We start from the raw sequence: 23,729 nt of genomic DNA on the forward strand, positions 1-23,729 counted from the left end.
AGTCAATCTGACCTCTGAGAATGCCTTCTACCATAAACCTCCTGAAACAGCTTCTGCCCTGGCCGTTGTTTTCTCCTCTCTGCCTATAATTAACAGTGAGTAATCTTTACTGAGCTCCCAGGAAGTGGTAGAAAACTCAAGGAAAATAGATGGCAGAGCATTAAAGAGACCCAAGGTCTTCTGACATATTTAAATATTTGATGGGGATGAAGCTCAGAGACAAAGCTAATAAAGCAGAAACGAGGCTATAAACAAAATGGAAAATGATGATGACAGGGGAGGCGGCTTTGCTGGTTTTCCAGGATTCTTTTTTGTTTTTAACGGCTCATCTCGATTCGCCTGGGAGAGGGCATGGCGGTAGGACTTTCTAGCTAGAGCTGGGAGGGACTGTTGAGTCAACACATCCAACCCTCTCATTTCACAGATGAGGGAGGTCAAGCAACCCACTTCCTTGGCCTCCCCAGGAGCAGGGATCCCAGGGGAGTGCCACCACGCTCTGCCAAGGGGTCCTTTAGACCCAAGAGGCAACAGAGGGCTTTCCCTCACCCTAGACAGAACGGGGAGGGATATAGGTGCAGCTCCCTACCTCTCCAATGACTCCTTTTCTTCCTCTGTTACTCATTAACTGTGTGACCCTGGGCAAGTCACTTTCACCCCTTACTGGGCCTCAGTTTCCTCATTTGTAAAATGAAGGAGTTAGACTTAGCTCCAGCTTCAAATCCCTTGATCTAAAGAGGAGAGGCACATTAAAGGCAAGGGAGCAGGACACCAACCGTTCATCTCACCTCCTCTCCCACTTGGCTCTGGATTGCAAAGGGTAATAATAATAATAATAATAATAATAGCTAACATTCAAAAAGCATTTTACAAATATTTCATTTTAATCTCAGCATCTCTGGGAGGTAGGTGCTATTATTATCCCAATTTTATAGAGGAGGAAACTGAGGCGGGCAGGTTAAGTGACTTGCCCAGGGCTACCTGTCAAGCATCTGAGGCCAGATTTTAACTCCAGGTCCATTAGGCCTATCCATTGGTTAATAATAGTTAATAGAACACTTTATAATCTACAAAACACATATCCCACAACAACCAAGTGTGCCACATAGCTAAAGGCTTTTTATTCCTATTTTATGGATGGAAAAACAAAGAAAACTGACAAGACAATAGCCAAGTAAGGGTTGGAGGCCAAGACTGGAATTTGGGCCTCCTGACTCCAAATTCATTATTCTTTCTAACACGGAACATGTTTCTGCAGTTACATATTTCGCCAGTGCTAATCAACGTGGCTGCTCCCTTGATGGACTTCACACAAAGTTCCAGCTGGAAGGGACCTTCATCCAGCCTCCTCATTTGACAGGTGGAGGCAGCTGAGGTCAGGAGAGAGGAAGGGATTCAATCATGGTCCTCAAACCCAGCTCCATGAGCTCTTCCTGTTGGGGCATGATTTCCAGGAGCTGAGGAGGGCAGGTGGAGGCCAGTTTGGGGGCAGAGCAAAGTCAAAAACTTGGGCCTTCTAACAATCTGGCCCTTGGGGAAGCTCAAACCCCTGCCCCCAAGGAAACCAACTCTCCCCTTTCTCCACACCCTCTACCTCGTCCCCCCCACCCCACCCCCCAAGCCAGGAAACTAACAGATATATTTTCAAAGCCTCATTCTTTCCATCAGAGGGGAAGTTCAGAAACCAAACAACAGGAAGGGAGAAAATGTTAGAGTGTGATGCTCAACACCAAAGGTCCTGGGGCCATCAGTTCACTGGCCCTTTTTTTTTTTTTTGAGGGTGGGATAGGACAGGGAGAAAGGACATTTTCCTTCCTAACTTTTGGAACACCACCAGTCCTCTGTCTTCCTCTCTCCATCCTTCTCCTCCTTAAACAGGCTAATTATTGAGGATCCCAGAAGCCTCCACCTCGGTTCCCAGTACTAAATTACAATTAGGGACCTGCAGTCTTTAATACGATTGATACAGACACGGTGTTGGCCAGCACCTAATATGGCACCTCTGCTGGTAGATGGGACACTGAAGAGTCAATCAGTGTAGGAACGGAAGGATGCCAGCCAGACCCTGCCTTGATTCTTGGTGCCTGAGGATGCCAGACAGAGGAAAGGGGTGGAGAGGGCTGGAAATTGCAAGGGAGAAAAATACCTATCAACTATGAAATAGAATGTATGCTCCTTCAAGGCAGGAACTGTCATTCCTCCCTCCCCCTTTAGTATCTGGCACATAGTAGGCACTTAATAAGTACTTGCTGAATTCAATTAAGTTGAATTGAAACTTTTCACACTGGGCTCTTCCCCAGCCAGGACTAGCGAAGATGGTTTTAAATCAAAGGATGGGCCACTTAAGAACATGGGACTGAGATAGAAAGTTCTATCCCTCCCTATACTACAGAGAATTACTCTGTGCCCTGGTCACAGATGACACTTTGAACTCTGGATGGCTGGTTTGCAAATCTCCGCCACTGTCGCAGGTAGGATTAAGATGAGGAGAGTGCGGAAGGCTCAGTGCTATCCATGTCCACTGAGGGACCAATTCAACACAGCACCTAACAAATGGATTTATTGATAAATTTTGCTGAACTCGTTTCCCTTTCTCTCCTTTTTTATTCTTCATTATAAAGGATGGTTCTCCAGGAGGGGAAAGGAAGGGTGTGTATTGGAAAGGTTAGGAAAAAAATCAAAGATAGCAATAAAAAATGTTTTTCCAGCCTTCTTTAACTCCTTAGCCTTCATTCAAAGTTCTGCACAATTTGGCTCCATACCTGCCTTTCCAGTCTTCTTCTTCATTCTCTTTATGTTCCAAGCCAAACTGTTCTACTAAACATACCAATACCAATATGGCAGACTCTTTCCTAACTCTAGGTCTTTTCATGGGCTGTCCCTCAGGCCTGGAATATACTCCCTCCTCTTCTTCTGCTTCTGGACATCCCTACCTTCCTTCATAACTCAGCCTGGAAGCCACCTCCTTTCCTGATCCCCTACTCCACTCTCCCTTCAGCTCTAAATATTCTCTTCCCCCAAAAAATATTCTGTACTTATTCACACACACACACGGTAACCCCAAAGTTTTAGGCAGTTTGAAAGCTATTTAAGTGACTGAAGCTTACATAAGACTTTTGGGACACCCTGTATTACATGTCCCTAGGAAACTGTAGGTTCCTTGAGGGTAGGCACATAGTAGGTGCTTCATAAATCTTTCTTGTACTGAATTTTTACATCTGTATCTTCCTCACAATATTCCTATAAGGTAGGCATTATTATTCTTTTTTTCATGCAAAATCTTTATTTGGAACATATGCATTAGGTAGCAGGGTTAATCACCCTTAAATAGTAATATAATATAGCAAAGGCATTATTATTCTTATTTGACATGCAAGGAAACTGAGGCCCAGAGCTAGGAAGCAACTAAGGTCACTGAGCTAGACCAGGACCAGTGCCTGAATGAGACAGAGCCCAGCTCTCCTAAGTGCCAGCCCAGAGCCCTTGATGCCCTATAGGACCATGGCTCACAGAATGGAGAGCTGGCAAGACCACTGAGGATCACCACATAGCAACACCCCTCCATTTTAGCCAGAGAAGGAGGTGCTGGACCAAAGTGAGCCCCCTAACATACAGCAGGGTCAGGGACTGGCACCGAGGTCCTCTGACCGCACACTCAGGCCACTTCTTTTCTCTACCCAGCCCTTCTTGACCTAGAGTAAAGGCCCAGCTTCCCTGCATCTCCTCCGAAGTCCCAGGTCTTCCTTTAATTATGAATGGATGATTTGTTTTACTCTAGTTTTCTTACAGCTCATAAATACAGAGCCAGGCTGGGAAGGAGTCAAAGGGCCCAGCACATTTTGATATGCAGAAAATTTCGCCTCGGAAAGATGAGGTAAATGTGGCAGGCTCCATCTCTAAATGCTCCCAAGTTGAGGATTATAGATTATAGCTATCAGTGATTTGCATATCAGAATTTTAAGCAGCCAGCCCCCTCCAGCGAACAAGGTCATTTCAAAGATAAAAAATACTTTTTCTTCTCCCCTCCCACCCCTTCCTCCCCCTTTCAAATTCAGCTTGCATTTCATGTACCTAGAGCAAGGGACAGCCCCTACCCCTCTGCCTCTATCCTCTGTGACCTAGCCACTAGGGTGCCCAGGCGGGGGCAGAGGAGGTGCATGAGGCTCTGTCAGGAAAATTGAGATTAGAAGACAGGGAGAGAACAGGAAGCGGGAGAGGGGACTTAGTGTAAGGTGAATACAGAGTCAGGGTTACCCGACAAACTGAAGTATGTGGCTTTTAGCCCTATGCCCAGCTCACCCCATGCCCTCTGTCTCTCTTAAGAGGGAATATAGCCACCAGGGGCCATCAAGGCCATTTTAACTCACCCTACAGCCTGTGGGTCAGAAATGGAATGGCGACCAGTGGAACCCTCAGGGTCCAAGAACTCAGAAGGGCCCAGGGGACTGGGAGCAGGTACCCCCATCTCTAAAGGCTGGGCCAAAGAAAGGTATCCACTGATGAATGTGAGGGAGAATGAGAATAAATCCCAGTTAATTATTTCTAGAGAAGGAAAGACAATTTACTAGGGCACAGAAGAATTAAACCTTAGGGATTACCAGGGTTTAAAAAGAGTGTCCTGGTACCTAATGTGGGCAGAGAGGTTTATTGGAATTTGATGTATGTATTGGGGGCGGTGGTGAGGGGAGGAGGGAGGAGTTGAAGGGCAGGAGGAAGGTCAGAGTTAAAGAGACATTCATTCATTCAATAAACACTTATCAAGCACCTACTGTGTACAGGGGAGATACAGATACAGGGGATAAAAAGATGAAACAAGAAATGGCCCCTGCTCCCAGTCAGAGACCTCACAACACAGATCACTGCTCGGCAGCCATGCCATTTGCCCCTTCCTCCATGTACATTTCCCACCCCGATGGCTCCTGGGATACTCCCACTTCTTCCTTCCAGCATGTCCCATCACCGCCCATCTGAAATGAGGATGTGTAGGAACCAGTGCTGAATGTGGAGTCAGAGGCCGTGGGTTGAAATCCTGGCCCTGCCACTTCCCACCTGTGTAGGTACTCAACCCCTCTGGGCCTCATTTACCTTATCTTAAAATGAGGGGGTTGGACTTCTACAGATCCAGGAGGCTCTGCTATGAGCCTACAGCTTGAGATTTCCCTACTACCAAGGCGGGAAGAGAAGCAAAAGTGTCCTTCCTCATACAGTCCTCAGGTCAAATTTCCCAACGGCTGTGGAGGATCCAAATTCTAATTTTTTGGCAGTATTAGAGTTCAGTTATACTGAATTTTGCTAGAAATAAGTGGGCCATCAAGTGAGACCTGGAGAACCACAACTTATGTAGAGATTCCATTTGTTACAATGGGAGTTGACCTGTGTTTCAGAAGATAGGTTCTCCAATGAGCTATCGTCTTCCTCTTCTTCTTCTTCTTTTTTTTTTTTTGCTTTTTTTTAGTGAGGCAATTGGGGTTAAGTGACTTGCCCAGGGTTACACAGTTAGTAAGTGTCATGTGTCTGAGGCCAGATTTGAACTCAGGTCCTCTTGACTCCAAGGCCAGAGCTCTATCTACTGCACCACCTAGCTGCCCGGAGCTATCATCTTTTTGATCAAAGGCTAGGGCTACTGAGAGGACAGGAAACAAGATGGCAGTGAGAGCCCATTGGAGTTGGGTTGGGATGGGAAATGCCAAAAGATAGAGAAGAGTAATTGCTCAACTTTGCATGATGGAGTAGACTAAGCCCTATGGACTTGGGGTCAGTAGAAAGCTGAGTACAAATCCTGGCTCTGACACTAGCTTTGTGTCCCTGGACAGCTTTCTTCATGTTTCTGGGCCTCAGTTTTCTCATCTGTAACATGGGGATTATACTATTTACGTACTACTTCTCCATAGAAGGGTTGTGAGTAATATATATGAATAAGGAAAGGATTTCCTCAGCATAGGGAAGCAAGGAACTCCCCTTCCAGCTTAGTAGATAAGACTTAGGGAGTTGCCTAAGAGAAACAAAGGTTAAGTGTCACATAGCTAAATAAATGTCAGAGGCAGGATCTGAACCAAGACCTTTCTGATTCTGGGCCCAGTACTCTCTCCACCATCCCACACTGCCTCTGCTGTAAGGAAAGCATTTAGAAGAGAGGAGAAGAGAGGGGAGGAGAGGGGAGGAGAGGGGAGGAAGGAAGAAAGAAAGAGAAAAGAAAGTTAAAGAAATTAGAGTTATCATCATTAGTAAAAATACCCTGCCCCTCAACAAACCCCCCAGCACCACCACCATCACAACAGTCCCTGCCCTCAAGAAGCTTACAGTCTAACGAGTAAGACAACATGAAAACAACTATGTACAAATAAGATCTAGGCGGGTAAACTGGTGGTAGTCTTGGAGGAAAGGCACTAAGACCTTTAAAAAAGACAGGAAAAGGCTTCTGGCAGACAGTAGCACTTTAGCTGAGACTTAAAGGAAGCCAGGGAAGCCAAGAGATCTGAACTCATACCTAGCAGGGGAAGAAAAACTCTACCTGCCTGGGCTAGACATAAGAGGTGTGCTGAAGGGAAGAGCCAGCTCTTGGCAATACACAAGTCTCTGCTAGGAAGAATGAAGAACCCTCTACAGCCTCACAGTATTTGAATTCGCATTGCATGCTTGCACTGGACTGGAACCAATGACTGTGTTTTATATAATTATAACTTAGAATTGTGCAGAATTCAAAAATGTGAAACCACTTCAGGGAATTCATTCATTGCACTAATCATTGACCTATCCCTAGGGCAGTGATTTTACTCTTCAAACACCTAGAGCATCTACAATCTGCCCCAAGTAATCTCATTCCTAATCCTCTGCCATTTTGTATTGTCCCCTAATTGTTTCTGTAGGTGGGAAACTAGAAATGTGAGTTCTTCCAGAGCGGAGAATGTTTCAATGGAAAGAAGGCTGGATAGGGAGGTAAAGGAACCCAGTTACAGGATCATAGCTTTTGAGCGGGATAGGACCTTAGAACACATTCGGTCCGATTCTTCATGACCCCATGGACTACGGAACGCCAGTCCGTCCTCCAATGGGGCTCATCTTCTGATGTCCGGGGTCACCCTCATTTAATAGCAGAGAAAACTAAGGCAGGCCAAGAAAGATGAAGAGACTTGCCCAAGGTCACACAGTAAGTAAGTATGACCCAAAGCCTGACTCTGTTGACCTCTCTTTCATCTCTATTCAACTCAGTTTCCTCGTTTGTAAAATAACAGGGTTGGACCAGATGAGTCGGACCTTCCAACTCAGTCTATGATTCTAGTCTGTCTTTTCAGTATCCCATGGTCCCTAGCACAGTGCCCGGCACATGAAAGATATTCAACAAGTATACTTGACAGAACTCTCTTCTTGCCTTGGAGACACCTGAGTGGAAGGCTGGTGGACAGAATAGAGTAATGGGAAGCCCACTCAGTTTGGAGACCAGGAATCTGAGCTCAAATCCTGTGTGCCTCGCTACATAGGTAATGATGAACAAGACATATCCCCTTTATAAACCCGGGTTTCCTCATTTATAAAATGAGGATGTTGGACTCGATTATTTCTAAAGGACTCCAGAGCTGGAGGATAGGATAGGTATGCAAAGGATCAGGTATGAGATTTTGTGGGGCAGACTGAACATGTTCTAGGTCATTGTAAAAGAGGGTTAAGATTCTCATAGGGTCAATAATTTGTCAAAGAGCCTATGACAGAACTGGGTTTTGTAGCCCTTCTGCATCGGGATCCTGCTTTGGCTTTAGGACAGGGCCAGCTGGGAAGACAGCAGGGACATCTGTCTTGTACTCAGCAGCACTCTCGAAAACAACCATACCCCAAACACCGCCACCCCCCCCCTTTAATATGGAGAGGACCTCAGTGTCTTCTGATCTAAGATTCACATTGGACCATTTTAATTAAACATGATATGTGCACAGAATAATTATGGAAGGTCTTTTTTTAAAAATAAAAATTATTAATATATTTGCATCTTACATGCCATCTTTCTTAGAGTACTTCTATATCCATGATTTCATTTGATCCTTACAACATTCCTGTGAGGTAGGGTAGGGTATTATTCTCCCCATTTTACAGATAAGGAAACTAAGTCAAGTCACTTGCCTAAGGTCGTAGGGCAAGATAGTGGCAGAGCTGGGATTGTTAGCCCACTTCCAAGCCCCCAGATTCACTGACCTGGCTCTCACTAGCCCACAGAGCTAAAGAAAGTGAGTCATTAGGGAGGGTGAGAACTGTGTGTACGTGTGCTGAAAATGCCAAAGTGAGTGGTTTGTTACTGTAAGAACGATAGGGATCACCGCCAAAGAGGCTTCAGCCAATAGAGATGGGAAGGGGAAGGGGGGGGCAGGGAGAAAGGGATTCCTCCTCCCCCCACTTTGACTTCCCCCACGTACTTGGATTAACCCTGGCATTTTCTCTGGGACAGAGACCCAGGAGAGGATGTTCCAGGAGTCTTGGCTGGGGCAAAGCATTCTGGAGGCTGTGGCCCTCCCTCTCTTTCTCCCTCCCTGCCTGCCCTCCATATTACATCTTCACAGCTGCCATTGCTGACATACAGCGGATCCTGAGAGATAAAAAGAAAATTCAGGCTGCTCAAAGTTTTTTGCCAGGCCCATTCCTGATAAGTGCAGCGCCTGCAAGAAGGCTGATAGAACGCCTATCACCGCGGTTAGTGTGAGAGGAACAGCCTATCGGACTGGCATCGCGGGGCTGCCATCAACTCCCTACCACACAGAAATTAATATCACTCCAATTACCAGAACAGCGATGGGCTGGGAGCAGCCGATAATAAAAATCTCTTTTCCATAAAGAATGCAAATAACTCCCAAAAAATAAAATAAAATAACCCTCACCGATCTAAAAAAGAAGGGGTGGGGGAAGAAATCACCCTCTAACAGCAAACCAGCCAAGCCCACTGTGATCCTTGCCAATCCTAAAACTCCATGCTGGGCCAAGGGGGTGGGAAACAATGAGCATCTATCTTAAGGCCCAAAGGTGGGGGAAACCTAGAACCCAATAGCATGCCCCGTTTTTTTCCTTACTAACAGTTTAGAAAAAACAAAATTGTTTTCTTTTGGAATTGCTGGAGGAAAAGTTGTTCTAGCCCATTGTCCCCTCTCCTCTTCCAAAGGGCTTCCTTCATCAAGTTTCTATCCCTCCAAGTGAGCAGGGTATAAGAGATAAAACATTGGCCTGAGAGTCAAGATACCTGGGTTCTAGTGCTAGTTCTATCCCTTAGCATCCTAGAATGTTAGCGCTGGAAGAGATCTCGGGTATATCTAGTCCAACCTTCATTTAACAAAGGACCTGAGGCCCAGAGAGGAAAAAAAATGACCACAGGCATACCGTTAGTAAGTAGCAGAGCTGGATTCAGACTCAGGTCTTTTGACTCCAACACTCCATGCTCTTTCCACTCCGCCATGCTGTGTTCTCAGTGCTCGGGAGTTTGCCCCCAGACCTGGTAAGCAATGTGCTGCTAGTTGGAATCCATGGGCAAATCCCTTTACCACCTAGAGCCTCATTTTCCTCATCTGTCAAGTATAGAGGCTAAGCTAGATGAACTCAAAGGTCCCTTCCAAGTTCTGACATTCTATGATTCTAAGTAACTGCTTGAGGTCAAAGACCCTGCCAAGCCTATAAACAGCAGCTCATCACTGTAGCATTTGCCCCTGATAACAAAGAGCACCTCTGGTCCTTGCTGATCTCAACCAACAAAGGCCCTCTGTCCTCCCATTCCCCCCTCTCCCCAGTAGCTGTTTTCCCCCTATTTTTGTGTTTCTCTCACTCCCCCTCGTGACTGCAGCAGAGAAATGGGAATTCCATGGCCAGTCTCCTCCTGCGCCCACGTTTCCAGACTCCCTCTAGAAGACGGACAGGCAGCAGTGAAAAGTGAGACGAGGAGAAGCAGGCTGCGGTCAGAGTAACGAGCAGGTGATCAGTCTTTTGCATGGAGTCATTCTTCCCCAGACAAACCCACCAGTCACGGGGGTGTGGCTACATAGCTGGAGTAAGACCTCAGGGAAGGAAGGGGTCAGGGTCACAGCTCAGAGCAATACCTGGCGTCACCAAGGCTTGGTCTGGATTTAAGGAAAATGTCATTACTATTTATCTCAGTGCCCTGGAAGGGAGTTAAATGGGTCTCTCCCCTACTGGCAACACAGTGACACTTCATCATGCCTTGTGTCATTTACATCTATTTTAAGTAGACTGTACCTTGACATTGGTGACTTTTGAATTATCCCTTTTCCCTCGAATACCCCGTTCTCCATCCTCTCACTGTTTCTTGAAATTCTATTCATCATTCAAGCTCCAGGTCAGCCTACCTCCTCCATGAAGTCTTCCCTGAAGCACTCATCTTTTTCTCTCTCCTCCCATAGCATTTATACAGCTTCTTCTCCCCCCAACCCCCTTTTTTTGGTCCAGATCTGCAATTTCATGGGTATTGGGAACTCCAGAGAGTATCCTTCTATCAATACAGATCATTAAGTGTTCTGAAACTTATACTCCGGGGGAATTGCCCAGACCACTGAAAGGCTGGGTGCCTTGCAATGTGTATCTGATGTGGGACTTGAAATCTAGCCTTCCTGGCTTTGAGGCCTGCTCTCTATCCACCACATATGCCAGCTCTCTAACAATCTAAAACACACAATTAAGCAGGTATTTACATAGAAGATCTATTCCTCAATATTATTTCATGTTAGTCTTGTCTTCCCAACTAAACTGTGTTTTGAGAACAGGGGCAATGTCTTTTTCTGTCTGTGGGAGAATATGGTAGCAGAGGATTGAGCATATGCTAGGAGCATAATATATGCTTGCTGGGGGACTGATTAATTGACAGCAGCATGGGACAGAGGAAAGAGCCCCCTTGATTGGGAGTCAAAGGGCATGAATTCAAGCCCTGCCTCTGATGTTGGCTAGAAAATCCCAGGCAAATCCCATTCCTCTAAGCCTCAGTTTCTCCATATTTAAAAAGGGGAAAGTGTTATACCTATTTCTTAGAGTTGTTAGGAAAGCAGTTAACAAACCCTGTAGGTGCTAGACAAATGGCAGCTATCATGCCTGCCCACCTAAGGGATGACTGGTCACTGGACCAAAAGCAGTGACATCCAGAGCACAAGCAGATATCAGATGGACTTAGTCATATGGTCAACGGAACAGAAATCAATGGGACTGTTCATAAGGTGGGAAGGGTTGAGACCGACTCCTTCCCCCTCAAAGTTATCTAGTACTTACTTTGTATTTATGAACATTTTGTTTCAATGGATAGAATGTAAACTCCCTGAGGACAGGACAGTTTCTTTGGGAAACCTCCAGAACCTAGCATAGCTCCCCTTAATAGTCACTTAATAAATATTTGTTGAATGACTGATTGCCAGATGGACATTGCCTTCTGAGAAAAAGGTAAATGGGGAAGAGGAGGGATTATGCTTCACTCAAAGGGTAAGGTAGACTTGATGAATATTAGCTGGTGGATCTGTTGGCCTTTTGTCCTTAAATGTCCACATCTATGGTTGGAATCTCAGGGACAACCCCAGCCTACCTTGTTCACCAAAAGCAAATTGAAATTGGTTGGCTAAAGGCAGAGAATTGAGACCATGAACAATTGACCCTTGAATAGCAGTTGGGTAGAAGGGCCACTGGACACACTGGCTGTTAGTTAGACTGGCCATTGGATGGCCTGGCAGGTGGGAAGGTTTTGTCGAGTCAGCTTATGTTCCCCTTCCCCCATCTCCCATAGTGGTCATTGGGGTCTAAGAAGCAGGGAAGGAGGGAGCAGAGAGACAGGCAGATTAGACATGGGAGCCCTAAGATATTTCCTGTCAGCCCATCCCGGAAGGGCCAGTGTTATCAGTTATGCCTGGAGCCTGTTTCCTTTCCTGGAGAAGATTGAAGTAAGGGGGGAGGTGCCTTAGGATCACTGAGGAAATGTCTAGGCAAGGGGGCCGAGATGGGAGAAGGGCTAAACACCAATTTACCAGGATGCCTCGTATGCCTATTGGCACTGATGGAATCAGAAAATGGTAATAAGAAGGATACTTCGTTATTCTGGATGCTTTTCTATACCTACACCCAAACTTGGGGTACCCAGCTCCCAAGGGGACCAGAGGATAGTCCGGGTACCTATGTCAGGGGAAGCTGTTCCCCTTTGCAGTGGGCATCTCATCTGATGATCCAAAGTCATGAGAGGGAGGAATATATACTATGGTGTCACTTGGTGGTGGTGGTGATGGGGTATTCTTAAGACCCAACCCGAAAGACAAGATTCTCCATTATCTAGTGAATTCACAGGTCTGACCCTGGAACCCCTGCTCCAAGAGGAGAGAAGGGAGACCAAGAAGAGACAATAACAGGGCCTTTTAGTAAGACCCACAATGCACATACATGTTGGCAAGCACCGTTTATTGGGCCTGGACAATTGCTAGAGATCCCCATGTAGCCATAAATTCAAAAGGAAAAGGAGAAAAGTACGATGTGATTGATTCCTGCTTGTGCTCACAAAGAGAGGGGAAAATGACCAAAACTAAGAGACCATTCTCAAAACTGGCATCTGCCATCTCTTTCCAATCTACCCCACAGGTGTGAATTTTCTGGGGTACACGGTGATCTCCCTTTCCAGCTCTTTCCACACATTGAATAAGATAAGAGATGCAAAGTTATTTGCAAACCTTAAAGTATAATATTAGGCTATGGATTGCTATTATTATTTATTACTACTACTACTACTATTACTATTATTACTACTACTACTACTACAACTACTACTATTAGTATTACTACTGCTATTGCTGCTGCTGCTGCTGCTACTACTACTACTACTACTACTACTACTACTACACACTATTCCTCATCTGTCCACCATGGTTTTAACTCTCTTTCACCCTCTACCTTCCTTGTCAACCATCAGCCAAGAGGGAAGCATAACACAATGCAATGAACATTGATTGACTCAGAAGACAGAGGGCATGGGTCCAAGTCCTGTCTTTGATGCTTATCTGGGTGACCGACCTCAGACAAATCATTTAACCTCTAGGCCCATTTCCTTATCTGAAAAAATGAGGGACAGGACTAAATGTCCTCTCTCTTACAGCTGTGTGATCTGATGAATAAGAGAACCCAGGAATGCAAACTATACCAAGGCCCTTTTGGGGGCTACTGTCCTAAGTTATCAGGAGCCCCCCAAAGTATTTCTAGCCACACTTGGGTTTCTCCAAGGAACCTAAACCACTTATCTTTTTCTAGACCCCTCTACAAGGTTACCTCATGCCCTCTTTGTTCTGACTTTGAGTATCTCTCCATTGGGGCTGGGTATTTTGGATACAGATTTACTATCCTATAATGGGTACATTTTCTCCACTACAGTCTTACTCTGTCATGGTATGGTGGTAACCTTGGGTCCTCAAGATTATGCCAGAGAAATGAGCATTCCATGAGGTCCTACCTGAGCTCAGTAGTACACTGGGTTCTGTGTCCACCATCTTGGGACCACCCTAGCTAAATCTGGAAAACTTCATCCCTGAGTTGGTCACTGGGGAAATGATTTTTCATCCTTCATTCACAACAACCATCATGCTAATCAATCAATCACTTAATAATAACAGCAATTATGTATATAATGCTTTAAGGTTTACAAAACTCCCTTGAGAGAAAATATAAGCACCCTGAGGACAGGGGCTGGTTCATTTTTGTCTTAGTTCACTGGGCCCAGCACCTGGCACAAAGCAGACATTTAATAAATGTTTGTTGATTGACTAACACATATGGATGCAATCATGCATTCCTGAAGTACTAACACAATATAGACAGAAGCGTGTTTCCCCCCCATACAATAGGACCCAGAACAAAGGTTGCCCCAGGCCTAATCCAGCCAACTGCATGGACACAGTGTGTCATCAGAGCGAGCCAGGCATCTAGCTGTGGGAGGCACGACCGGGTTCCTTCCGATTATCTTCCTCTGGGCTTCCCCAGTGCCCCAAAGCTACTATGGTCCTCAAGAACCAGCCCTGATCAAAGCCACAGAGCTCCAGCTCTTTCTCAGAGGAAAGAGATGCCATCAACCATGACAGAGTAGAAGCATTTGGCCTTAGTCTCTGCCCCAGGCAATGTGAAATAACCCATCTCATTTCCTCCAACCAATGCCTCTTTCAAAAAGACCCTTGCTCAAATCCCTCCAACTGATGAAATATCTCTACAGATCTAAGCCCCTTCCAGACATAGACACGAAGAAAAAATGGGTTCAGAAATCTAAGTGTAGCCCAAACTTACTCAGCCCATGTTCTGTCACCCATTCTTCGAAGGCGTTTCCTTTTATTTTCTTTACATTTAAATTAATTGAGGATGATACCATTGATATCTGTAGCACCCAGCACTGTATCTCTTAATCTCTTCAGAACACCCCTACCCTGGGCTCTCAATTTTTGAAAAAGAAGGAACTTAGAGGTCATCTAATCTGACCCCTTTATTTTATATAGGAGTAAACTGAGGCCCACATTTAAGTGATTTGCCCAAAATTTTCTAAGTAATGAGTGCCAGAGTCAGGATTTAAATCAGTGTCCTTTTACTCAAAAATCTAGCATTCTTTCCACTATACCAATATTCATTTGCTATTTGTGTGTAGGTCTTCTTACTTTTTTTTTTTTAATGTGTAGGTCTTATTTCACCCCCTTATCTTACTACCCTCCTCCATCAGATGACAAATTCCTGGAGTGGAAGGACCATGCCTTGTCCATCTCTGTATCTTCCACAGCACCCGATGCCAGGCTTTGTCCACAGGAAAAATTCACTAAATGAACAAATAAACTTCTATATGTCTAATCTTCTATCCATCCATCCACCCCTTCATCTCAGACTACGTTATATATACATAGCCACCTTTTCTTCTCTCTTCAATCATGCCTACCCTCTCCTATCCTTCTGGCTCCAAATTTGTAAAAAAGGAAGGAAAGTGCCCAAAACACAACAAAATGAAGACAGACCTCTCTGTACTCTGCCAAGGAGTCCCATTAGAGTGGGATGAGTGTTGATACCATAGCCAGCCTGGTCTGACCATCCTACCATTGGGAGCATCTGAGTGAGGGCTTGGCTTTTCTCCTTCCTAATTAGAATTAACTGTACTTCAGGATACAACTCAGACAGATTTTCCTTCTCCCATTTGGAGAGACAGGACTGTTTTTGCTTCATGGTATCTTCCTTGGAATCCTAGGTCTTAAGAGAGAGACAGACTCCAAGGGCTTCATTTCCAAGACCCTTCGTGTCATGGTACCTGGTTCTGGACCTCCCTGAAGTTATAGAAGATATACTGGTGTGTTTCAGATAGTGAAATCTAACTCTTGCTGTGGTACAAAGACTAACTCCCAACCCTATCTAGGAAGAGAGACAGAGGGACACTGAATAATAAGAAGAGAGAATAAGAGAAAGAAGGATCCTGACTGAAGGAGACAGGAACAAGGGTAGAAGTATCAGTTATGAGAGAGAGGAAGAGACAGACAGACAGAGAAAGACAAAGATGGTGGGGGTGGGGGGGAGAGAAAAGAGAGGAAGGGAGATACTAGACAGAGATTCTTTACCTGGGGTCTGTACCAAGGTCCATGACTAGTTTTCAGGGGGGTTGTGAACTTGGATTGGGGAAAATTGCATCTTTATTTCATTTTAATTGGTTTTCTTTATAATCTAAGTATTTTATTTTATGCATTTCAAAACATCATTCTGAGCAGGGGGCCCTGGGTTTCATCAAATTGCCAAGGGGGTCCATGTCACAACAAAAAGGCTAAAAACCCCTGAACTAAGAGAAAGGAAGGAGAGGGAGAGGAAAACCGGGCAAAGAAGAAGGCCAAAAGCAAGGGTGGGATGGGAAGAGGAAAGAGGAAGAGAAAACACCGTGGAGAATGAGTTCCACAAGGACCAGACTAAGAATAGGGGGGGTCTCAAATCCCGCAATGCTTGGAGGAGACAAAGGTCTTCTCAGCCCGTCCCACCATCAGATATCAGACTCTTGCTGGGCACTGCCCTGTACCAACACAGGCTCTCGCTAGATGGAGGGATGATGGGGAGGGGATGGGAGAGGGAGACATGAAGGTCACAGGTCTGGTTACCTGGCCCATTCCACGGGCTCGCCTCTTCCGGACCTCGGTCAAACTCTTGCTCCTCCAGCTCCTTGAGGCCTTCTGGGCCTTCCTGAGTCTCTGTTTCTGTTGAGGTAAAAGCACAGTCACTTTTCTTGCTCCTGAAATGAGGGGTGAGGTGGGCGCAGGGCCTTTCAGCAACATTCCCTCATCATCTTCAAGAATCTCCCCCCACCACTTACCCTGGACCTCCCCGCTCCCGCCCCCCCATAGGATGTCATCACCATGCCCTTTTGCAAACGGGGGATTCCAACTCCAGATTTATGATCCTTCAGGCCTCAATTCAACGGCCAGCTCCTACGTGCCACCAGGAAAGAAGGGAGAAGACTGGTCAGGCTGAGTCTTTGGAAGAAGCCCAAGGGGGAAGGAGGGAGGAGGGGATGAACACAGCAGTCACAAGACTACCTCCATTTTTTGCCTGGTGCTTGAAAACTTTGCGGCCTCTTTGATTCACAGCAGTAATAATAATAATTATGACGGTTGCTGTTAATAATTATAACAAGCAGAGGAATCGCCCCTCCCGCCTCACCCAGGGACCTGGCGGACGCCTCTCTAAACACAGCTCCTGGGCCTTGCTCTGTATGTGGTGTATGCCTAGCAACTTGATAACAATTATTTTTCTCTTATTAACTGCTGTTGGAGATGCTGCCGATAAGCCTATGTGCATATGACAGTGGGACAGATTAGTGCGCAAAGTACATGTTTGCCTTTACATCGTGGGGTTGATAACCACAGTGGCCCCAATCGATGGGCACCCAGAAAGTACGCCCAGAGGTGACGTCATGAGCATTTCTGATTATTAATACCAGCGATAAGCCTGATGATTAACATCAAATAAATCAATCATGCCATATAAAAGTCCTATTATTTTTGGCTATAAATCAAAGTGGATGGCATATTGATTTTTATCCATCTCAGTGAAAGCTTTCCTATGTGCCCACAAGAGCAGTGGTTACTGCAGCCGCTCAACGTTATCGACCCTATCAACTTTTTATCAAAACAGGCTAGTACCAGGTGCAACTCAGACTGCCTTTCCCAGCTCCCTAAGCAGCTGTCCCCACCCCCATCACTCACTCCCCCCTTTCCCTATCTGCCTCTGCTCTACATCAGCTCTGAAATCAGATAAAGAGCCTCCTGCTTCCCTTTTAAACCAGCCAGGGTCAAAGTCTACCAGCAATGAACCACTTGCCCTTTGACAAGCTGTTAGCTCCCACCACCAAATTCCAACCCCTTTCTTTCCCCGATTCTTTGCCTCTCCAAAGTCCCCTCTGAGGTGAGGGCATGGCTTGAGATGTGGAAGGGAGTCAATCCTTTGAGATGGTCCATAGACAGGCATTATTGGAAGGGCTGGAAAGAAGACCGGTTCCAAAAGCTGGCTCGGTCACTTGATCCCTAGGTGACCTTGGACAAGTCTCTTTCCCTCCCCAGGCTTTAGTTTTCTCATCTGTAAAATGAGGTTCAGATGACCATTTTAGGTCTCTTCCAACTCTTAAGATCCTAGATTGGAGAAGAATGTTGAGAAAATCAAGGTTGGAAGTTCCATTCTCGTTGGGGCTGATATGATTCCATTTGTTTCCCAGCCACGGGAGATATTCCTAGCCCTGACAAGTCATCTGAAAACTGTGTGTCCTTGGTCACAATGGAGAGGAGACTAGTCAAGAGAATGGGGATGGCTTGGTAGAAATCTATCCCCACTGCTTGGGAAAGAAAGGAAAACAGAAAACATATTGCTGGCAGATCCACTGTACACCTATGTCACCCCCATACACACCAGGCGGCCCGAGAGCTGTGTGTATTAAGTCCCTCCCCCATTTGGTGAGTACAGAGGGCAGGAGGGTTAGAATTGGCACGGTCAGTTCAAGGGCTCTTAGCAGCCTGGACTGTCTCTGTCTAGCAGCCTCTTATCAGCTCAGATTATCAAAAGATTGGGATCCAGCTGCCTTTGCACCAAGGGGCTGATGGGACTTTTTTTTTCTTTTAAAACCCGCTTTCCTGTTATCTGGGGCTAAGTTCCCATAAAAGGCTCGGCTATTGATTTCTGGGTGAAAGACCAGGATCCAGGTGTCAGACTGATTTCCCCCAACCTTGGGTGGGAATGAGAACTCTCTGACAGGCACAAATAGGAGAAGGATGTGGTCAGGGTTGGGGGTGGGGAGAGATAGGCAGAAGGGGCCAAACCACACAACTAAATTTCTTATCGCCTTTAAGGGTCAGACTTCCACTGCTGGCCTCCACTTGGGGTTGGGGGAAGGGAGGGAAAGAAAAGGAAGACTTGCTTGGGAACACCTAGGCCTTTCAAACTCACACCACGTCAAATAATGAAGTTCCCTTCACTCAGCACGAGTTGATGGACAGAAGGCTGGGCTTAGTTCAAATCCCAGCTAGGACACTTCCTGCTTGCAGGACCTTGGGAAAAATGTCGATTCAACTCTCTACCTTCAGTGTGCTAATCTATAAAATGAAGGGCCTGTCCTACAGGGCCTCCCAAGCCCCTTCCTGCTCAAAATCCAATGCTCCTATGGTTCTCCTCTCTGGGTTTAATCATAAGCTACCAGACCTCAAAGGAACAAGCCTTAAAAGACCATCTAGCCCAATTAAAAGAACTGAAACCCAAGAAAGATGAAGGAATTTAAGACCATAAAGTGTATTTGAGGAAGAGTCAGGACTAAAATGTATATCTCCTAATATTAAGTCCAACCATTGGCAATTCATATTTCCAAAGAGCTCAAAGATTTACAAAGTCCATGGCTCCCGGGAGACATGATACAAACATTACTCCCCAGCTTTTAGAAATCAGGAAGCAAGCTCAGAGAAATGAACTATTTGGCCTAAGATCCAACCTCCAGGCTTTTGCTTAGGCTGTCCCATGCCTGACATGCCCTCCCTCCTCACTTCTCGAAATCTCTACCTCCACTCAAGGTTCAACTCCAACATCAGCCCACATTAAACTTTTCTGGATCCTGCCATGTTGATAGCAATTCCTTACTGGTAGTTAGTTCGCATATATTTTATATATTCCTGATCTGTGGACATGTCATTGTCCTGCCATAGAAGGTAAGCTCCTTGAGGGCAGAAGAGCACTAAATAAATGCCCCTTCAATTGAGCTGAAGGGCCCACAGCTACCGAGTGTTCCAGGTGAGGCTGGACACCAAGTCTCCTAATTCCCAGCCCAGAGTTCTTTCCATCTGGTTTCTCAAACAAAGGACAGACATTTGTTAAGAGCCCAGGGCTATCCAGAGCCAGTGTTCCTCAAATTAATCTGACTGTGGATCATCTTTAGGATTGACTTACATTGAGAGAACCCCAAAATGCTGATCTGGGGAGGTGGGCTGGTAGTGGCCCTGGAGACACCCCACTACCTCCACCCTGTCAATGGCTGCTGGGAAATTACTGGAACAGTAGACCTGCCTTAAGTTCTATATTGTTGTTATTGTTCAGTCATTTTCGGTCCTGTCTGATTCTTCATGACTCCATTTGAGATTTTCTTGGCAAAGATACTGGAGTGGTTTGCCATTTCCTTCTCTAGCTCATTTTAGAGATGAGGAAACTGAGGCAAACAGGGCTAAGTGACTTGCCCAGGGTCACATAGCTACTAAGTGTCTGAGGCCAGATTTGAACCAGGAACTCAGTCTTCCTGATTCCAAGCCCAGCACTCTATCTATGCTACCCACTTTGACAGATGAGGAAAGCACCTGCTTACTTACTATTTGCCAGGCTCGGCACTAAACAGAGGAGATACAAAGACAGAATTTAAACATTCCCTACCCTCAAGAAGTTTTTTATCAGGAGAGAGAGAGCGAGAGTCAACATTCTAAACTCTGATGTGGCATTTGTCATTGGAGATAAATGGCCTGTGAAGAGAAATATTGGTCAAGAAAAGTCTCCTTCCTATAATATCTCATTCTACTTCCTCTGTTCCCCCTCCACCCCTCTCCAATTCCATAGTCAGAGACCCTTTAAGAAGTCACAATCCACTGGGATTGGAAACCTTTAAACTCTCCTCTGGCCCTCAGAAGAAATTGTGGCAATTCTCTGAAGAGGTCACATTTCTAAGGCTCTTAATGGTTCCCTTGAAGTAGAGAAGGTTCCTAACCCTAGATGGTGAGATAAGCCCCAACCTGAAAACGTCCCCTTTACTGAGGTCTCTCCTCAGTGGGGCCCTTGGGGTCCCTGCTATTGACCTTTAACTTCCTCAGGAGAAGAGTCTCTTGAGGAAGAGGACGGTTTTCTCTCTGAGTAAGGGACTCCATTTCTTGGATTCTGGGGGCATAATATAGGGCTACTTCTTCAAGACTCCAAAAGAGTCTTGGATCCAAGGTGGAGGTAGCCCAGGAGAGAAAGTAGAAGCTACGGCCTGGGCACACCTCCCAAATCCACGGCTTCACCCAGAGTACAGTGTCTAGGCTGTGAGCCCCTCCATCCCTGGTCTCAGTCCTGGCTGACCCCAATAAAATCCTCCAAGCTTTCTTCCTCTATTTGTCCCAAGTCCACTTCAGCTCCTCGGGACAGGAACCATAGGTGTAGCTTGAAATCACCAGTCCGAGGCTTAGGGACCTAGCTGGGATCCCCCTGCCCTGGAGAGAGGCTGCTTCCCACCCCCAGGCAGGCAATCCAGTGACTTTTGACTGTGGTTGCAAGAACCTTATCCACTTGTCTCTCCCCCACATCACAAAGATAAGCTGAACTTCCTGTGAGCTTTGCATTATGTCACTAGGCTCAAGGCGGTAGCTTCCTCTCTGAGAATGATTTTGTGACTTACTTGCCTTCCAAGGCTGTCTTCTACTCTTCTAAGAGGGGGCAGCAAAGTGAATGGAGTCAGACCTGGTTGTGAATCCCTTCTCTGGCACTTGAACATACAAAGCTGTGTGACCAGAGGCAAATCAGAAAACCTCTCTGGATCTCAATTTCTTTATTTTTAAATTATAGGAAAGATTTTCCCTATTTCCTTTATATGGTTGTCTCAAGGAAAGTGATTTGTAAACCTTATAGCGCTACATAAATATGTTATTAGTATTAGGCAACCACATACTGCTCTGTAGACCTTTATAAGACTTCTGCTTAAATAATACGGGCCCAGTAGATAAACAGTTGAAGAATATGAGCAAACAGTTCTCAAAAGAATTGCAAACTAGTAGCAACCGTATGAAAGAATACTCCAAACCACACACAAAAAAAGGAAAATGCAAATCAAAACAACTCTGAACTTTCACCTCACACTCAGAAAACTGGCAAATATGACAAAAGGTGAGAAGAGTTAGTGTCTTGGGGGGATGGAAAGGCAGACACACTAATACCTTGTTAGTGGAGCTGTGCGCTTGTCCAACAGTTCTGGAGAGCAATTTGGAATTATGGAAGAAAAGTCACCATAATGTTCATGTTCTTTGACCCACAGATTCCACTGTTAAGCACACATGCCAAAGAGGTCAGAGACAGAAAGACCTCATCTACACCAAAATATTAATAGCAATGCTGTTTGTAGTAGCCAAGAATTGGAAAGGAGATGTGCATTAACTGGGGGAATGGCTAAGTAAATGATGCCATATGAACATAATGGAACAGTATTGCACCATGGAAACAATGTATATGAAGAACAGAAGACACATGGGAAGACCCAAAGCAAAATAAACCACGCCAAGAAAACAGTACAGATTCTGTGAGTTCAACACTGTAAAGGGAAAGCATGTCAACGACAACCACAAAATCAATATGGAGTGCTGGGAAATTATGAACACTGACTCTGGTACTAAAGAGATGAGATAAGATGGTGAGGATAGGTAGCATTTCTATAGCCCTATATGCTTTTAAAAAGCACTTTACCAGTATTATCTCATCTGATCCTCACAACAACAAGGGGATTATTATTATTATAATAATCTATTATATTATTATTATCTGTTATGCTATTATTATCCCCATTTTTACAGAGGAGGAAACCGAGGCAGAGGATTACGCAACTTTCCCAGGGTCACATAACTAGAAAGTATCTGAGAATCTACCTCTTAATTGTGGAACACCCTGTATCATACTAGTTAGTTAGTTTTATTAAGTTAGTGGGTTTGTTTTGTTAAAACTATTCTCCTCCTCCCTTCCCCCTCCTTTTTTTTTATTCTTTGATTTAGTGATGGCTCTCTGGGAGGGAGAGGGAGAATATATTGGGAAATGAAGGTGATGCAACGTAAAAGCAAACCATTTCAACGATTATTTAAATTAAAAAGAACAAAAATTTAAAAAAAAATCAGAGGCCACTGGAGAAAAATTGAGAAAATATGCCTCTCTCCCTTCTTTGGAGAGATGCGGGACTATGGGTGTGGAGTGACGCATACATTGTCACTCAGCTGATACTGTGCTGAATTGTTTTTTCCTCTTTCTTTTTTCCTCTTTGTTACAAGGGAAGACTCACTAGGGAAGGAAGAGGGCTGGAATACGTTCAAAATGAAGGTGATGTAAATACCAAAGACATCAGTGGATGTTTTTTAAAGCAGGGGCCAACAATATTCCCAGTGCCTACAACAATATAAACAAAAAAATCACTAAAAGGAAGCTAGATTCTTGATCAACAAAAGTCATACAGAATAGATAATGAAACATATCTCTGAAGTGGGGGACCACTTGGACAAAACACTGTATACATTATTGGCTGGGGTCCCCATATCAGATATTTTGCTTAATTGCTTTTTTTTTTTTTTTTTGGTCACAAAAAGGATTTGTTCAGTTTGGAGGGGAGAGGAAAATAAATATTTGTAAAGGCATCAATAAAATGCTAAGAAAAGTGGATAGAATGTTGGACATGGAGTCAAGAAGACCCAAGTTCAAATCTTGCCTCAGAACTTACTATCTATGTGATCCTGAATAGGTTACTTAACCTCTGTCTGCCTCAGTTTCTTCATCAGTAAAATAAGGATAATAACAGCACCAACCTCGTAAGAGTTGTTTGGAGGATAACATGATATGATGTTTGTCCAAATGCTCTGCAAACTGTAGAGTGTTCTATAAATGCTATCTTCATAACCTGTATTAGCCTCATTATTTTAGAAAGCCAGGGGCCAAGGGAGCTATGAGTGTTCCTCTGGGGTACAGACAAAGCCAGAACTACTTTCCCTGGTCTCTAGGACTCTCCCCTTTCTTGGTGCAAATGAGTCCACCTGGAAATCCCCAATTCTCCACATGCATCACTCTGCCTCTGGAGCTCCCACACCCTCACACCCTCCTGGGACAGTAGGCCACATCTAATAGATTAGGCATGTCCCTCATGATCTGGTACAATTAAATGTAGAATGGGGGAAAAAGGGAATGAAATAAGCATTTATGAACTCCTACTATACACCAAGAACTTTTTACAAATATCTCATTTGTTCTTCAATACAACTCTGGGAGGTAGGTGCTGTTATCAAACCCATTTCACAGTTGAGAAAACTGAGGCAAACCAGTTAAATAACTTGCCCAGATTCACACAGCTAGTTAGAGTCTGAGGATTGTCTTTTAATTCAAAATAATAATAATAATGATAGCTAACATTTATATAACTCTTACTATGTGCCAGGCATAATGCTAAGTGCTTTACAATTATTATCTCATTTGATTCTCACAAAAACCCTGGGAGGTAG

General features: G+C 45.0%; 1 protein-coding gene across 1 annotated transcript in view; it reads right to left on the reverse strand.

Moving 5' to 3' along the window:
• Positions 1–23,729, reverse strand: part of ZFPM1 (zinc finger protein, FOG family member 1) — a 196,091-nt gene that overhangs the window by 92,112 nt on the left and 80,250 nt on the right. The window contains exon 3 of the mRNA XM_027847467.1: positions 16,095–16,190. Within this exon, the coding sequence (XP_027703268.1) occupies positions 16,095–16,190 (96 nt within the window). The remainder of the gene's footprint in view (positions 1–16,094; positions 16,191–23,729) is intronic.

This window comes from Vombatus ursinus, unplaced genomic scaffold (assembly GCF_900497805.2).
Source record: "Vombatus ursinus unplaced genomic scaffold, bare-nosed wombat genome assembly UNPS02005286.1, whole genome shotgun sequence".
Classification (NCBI taxonomy): Eukaryota; Metazoa; Chordata; class Mammalia; order Diprotodontia; family Vombatidae; genus Vombatus; species Vombatus ursinus.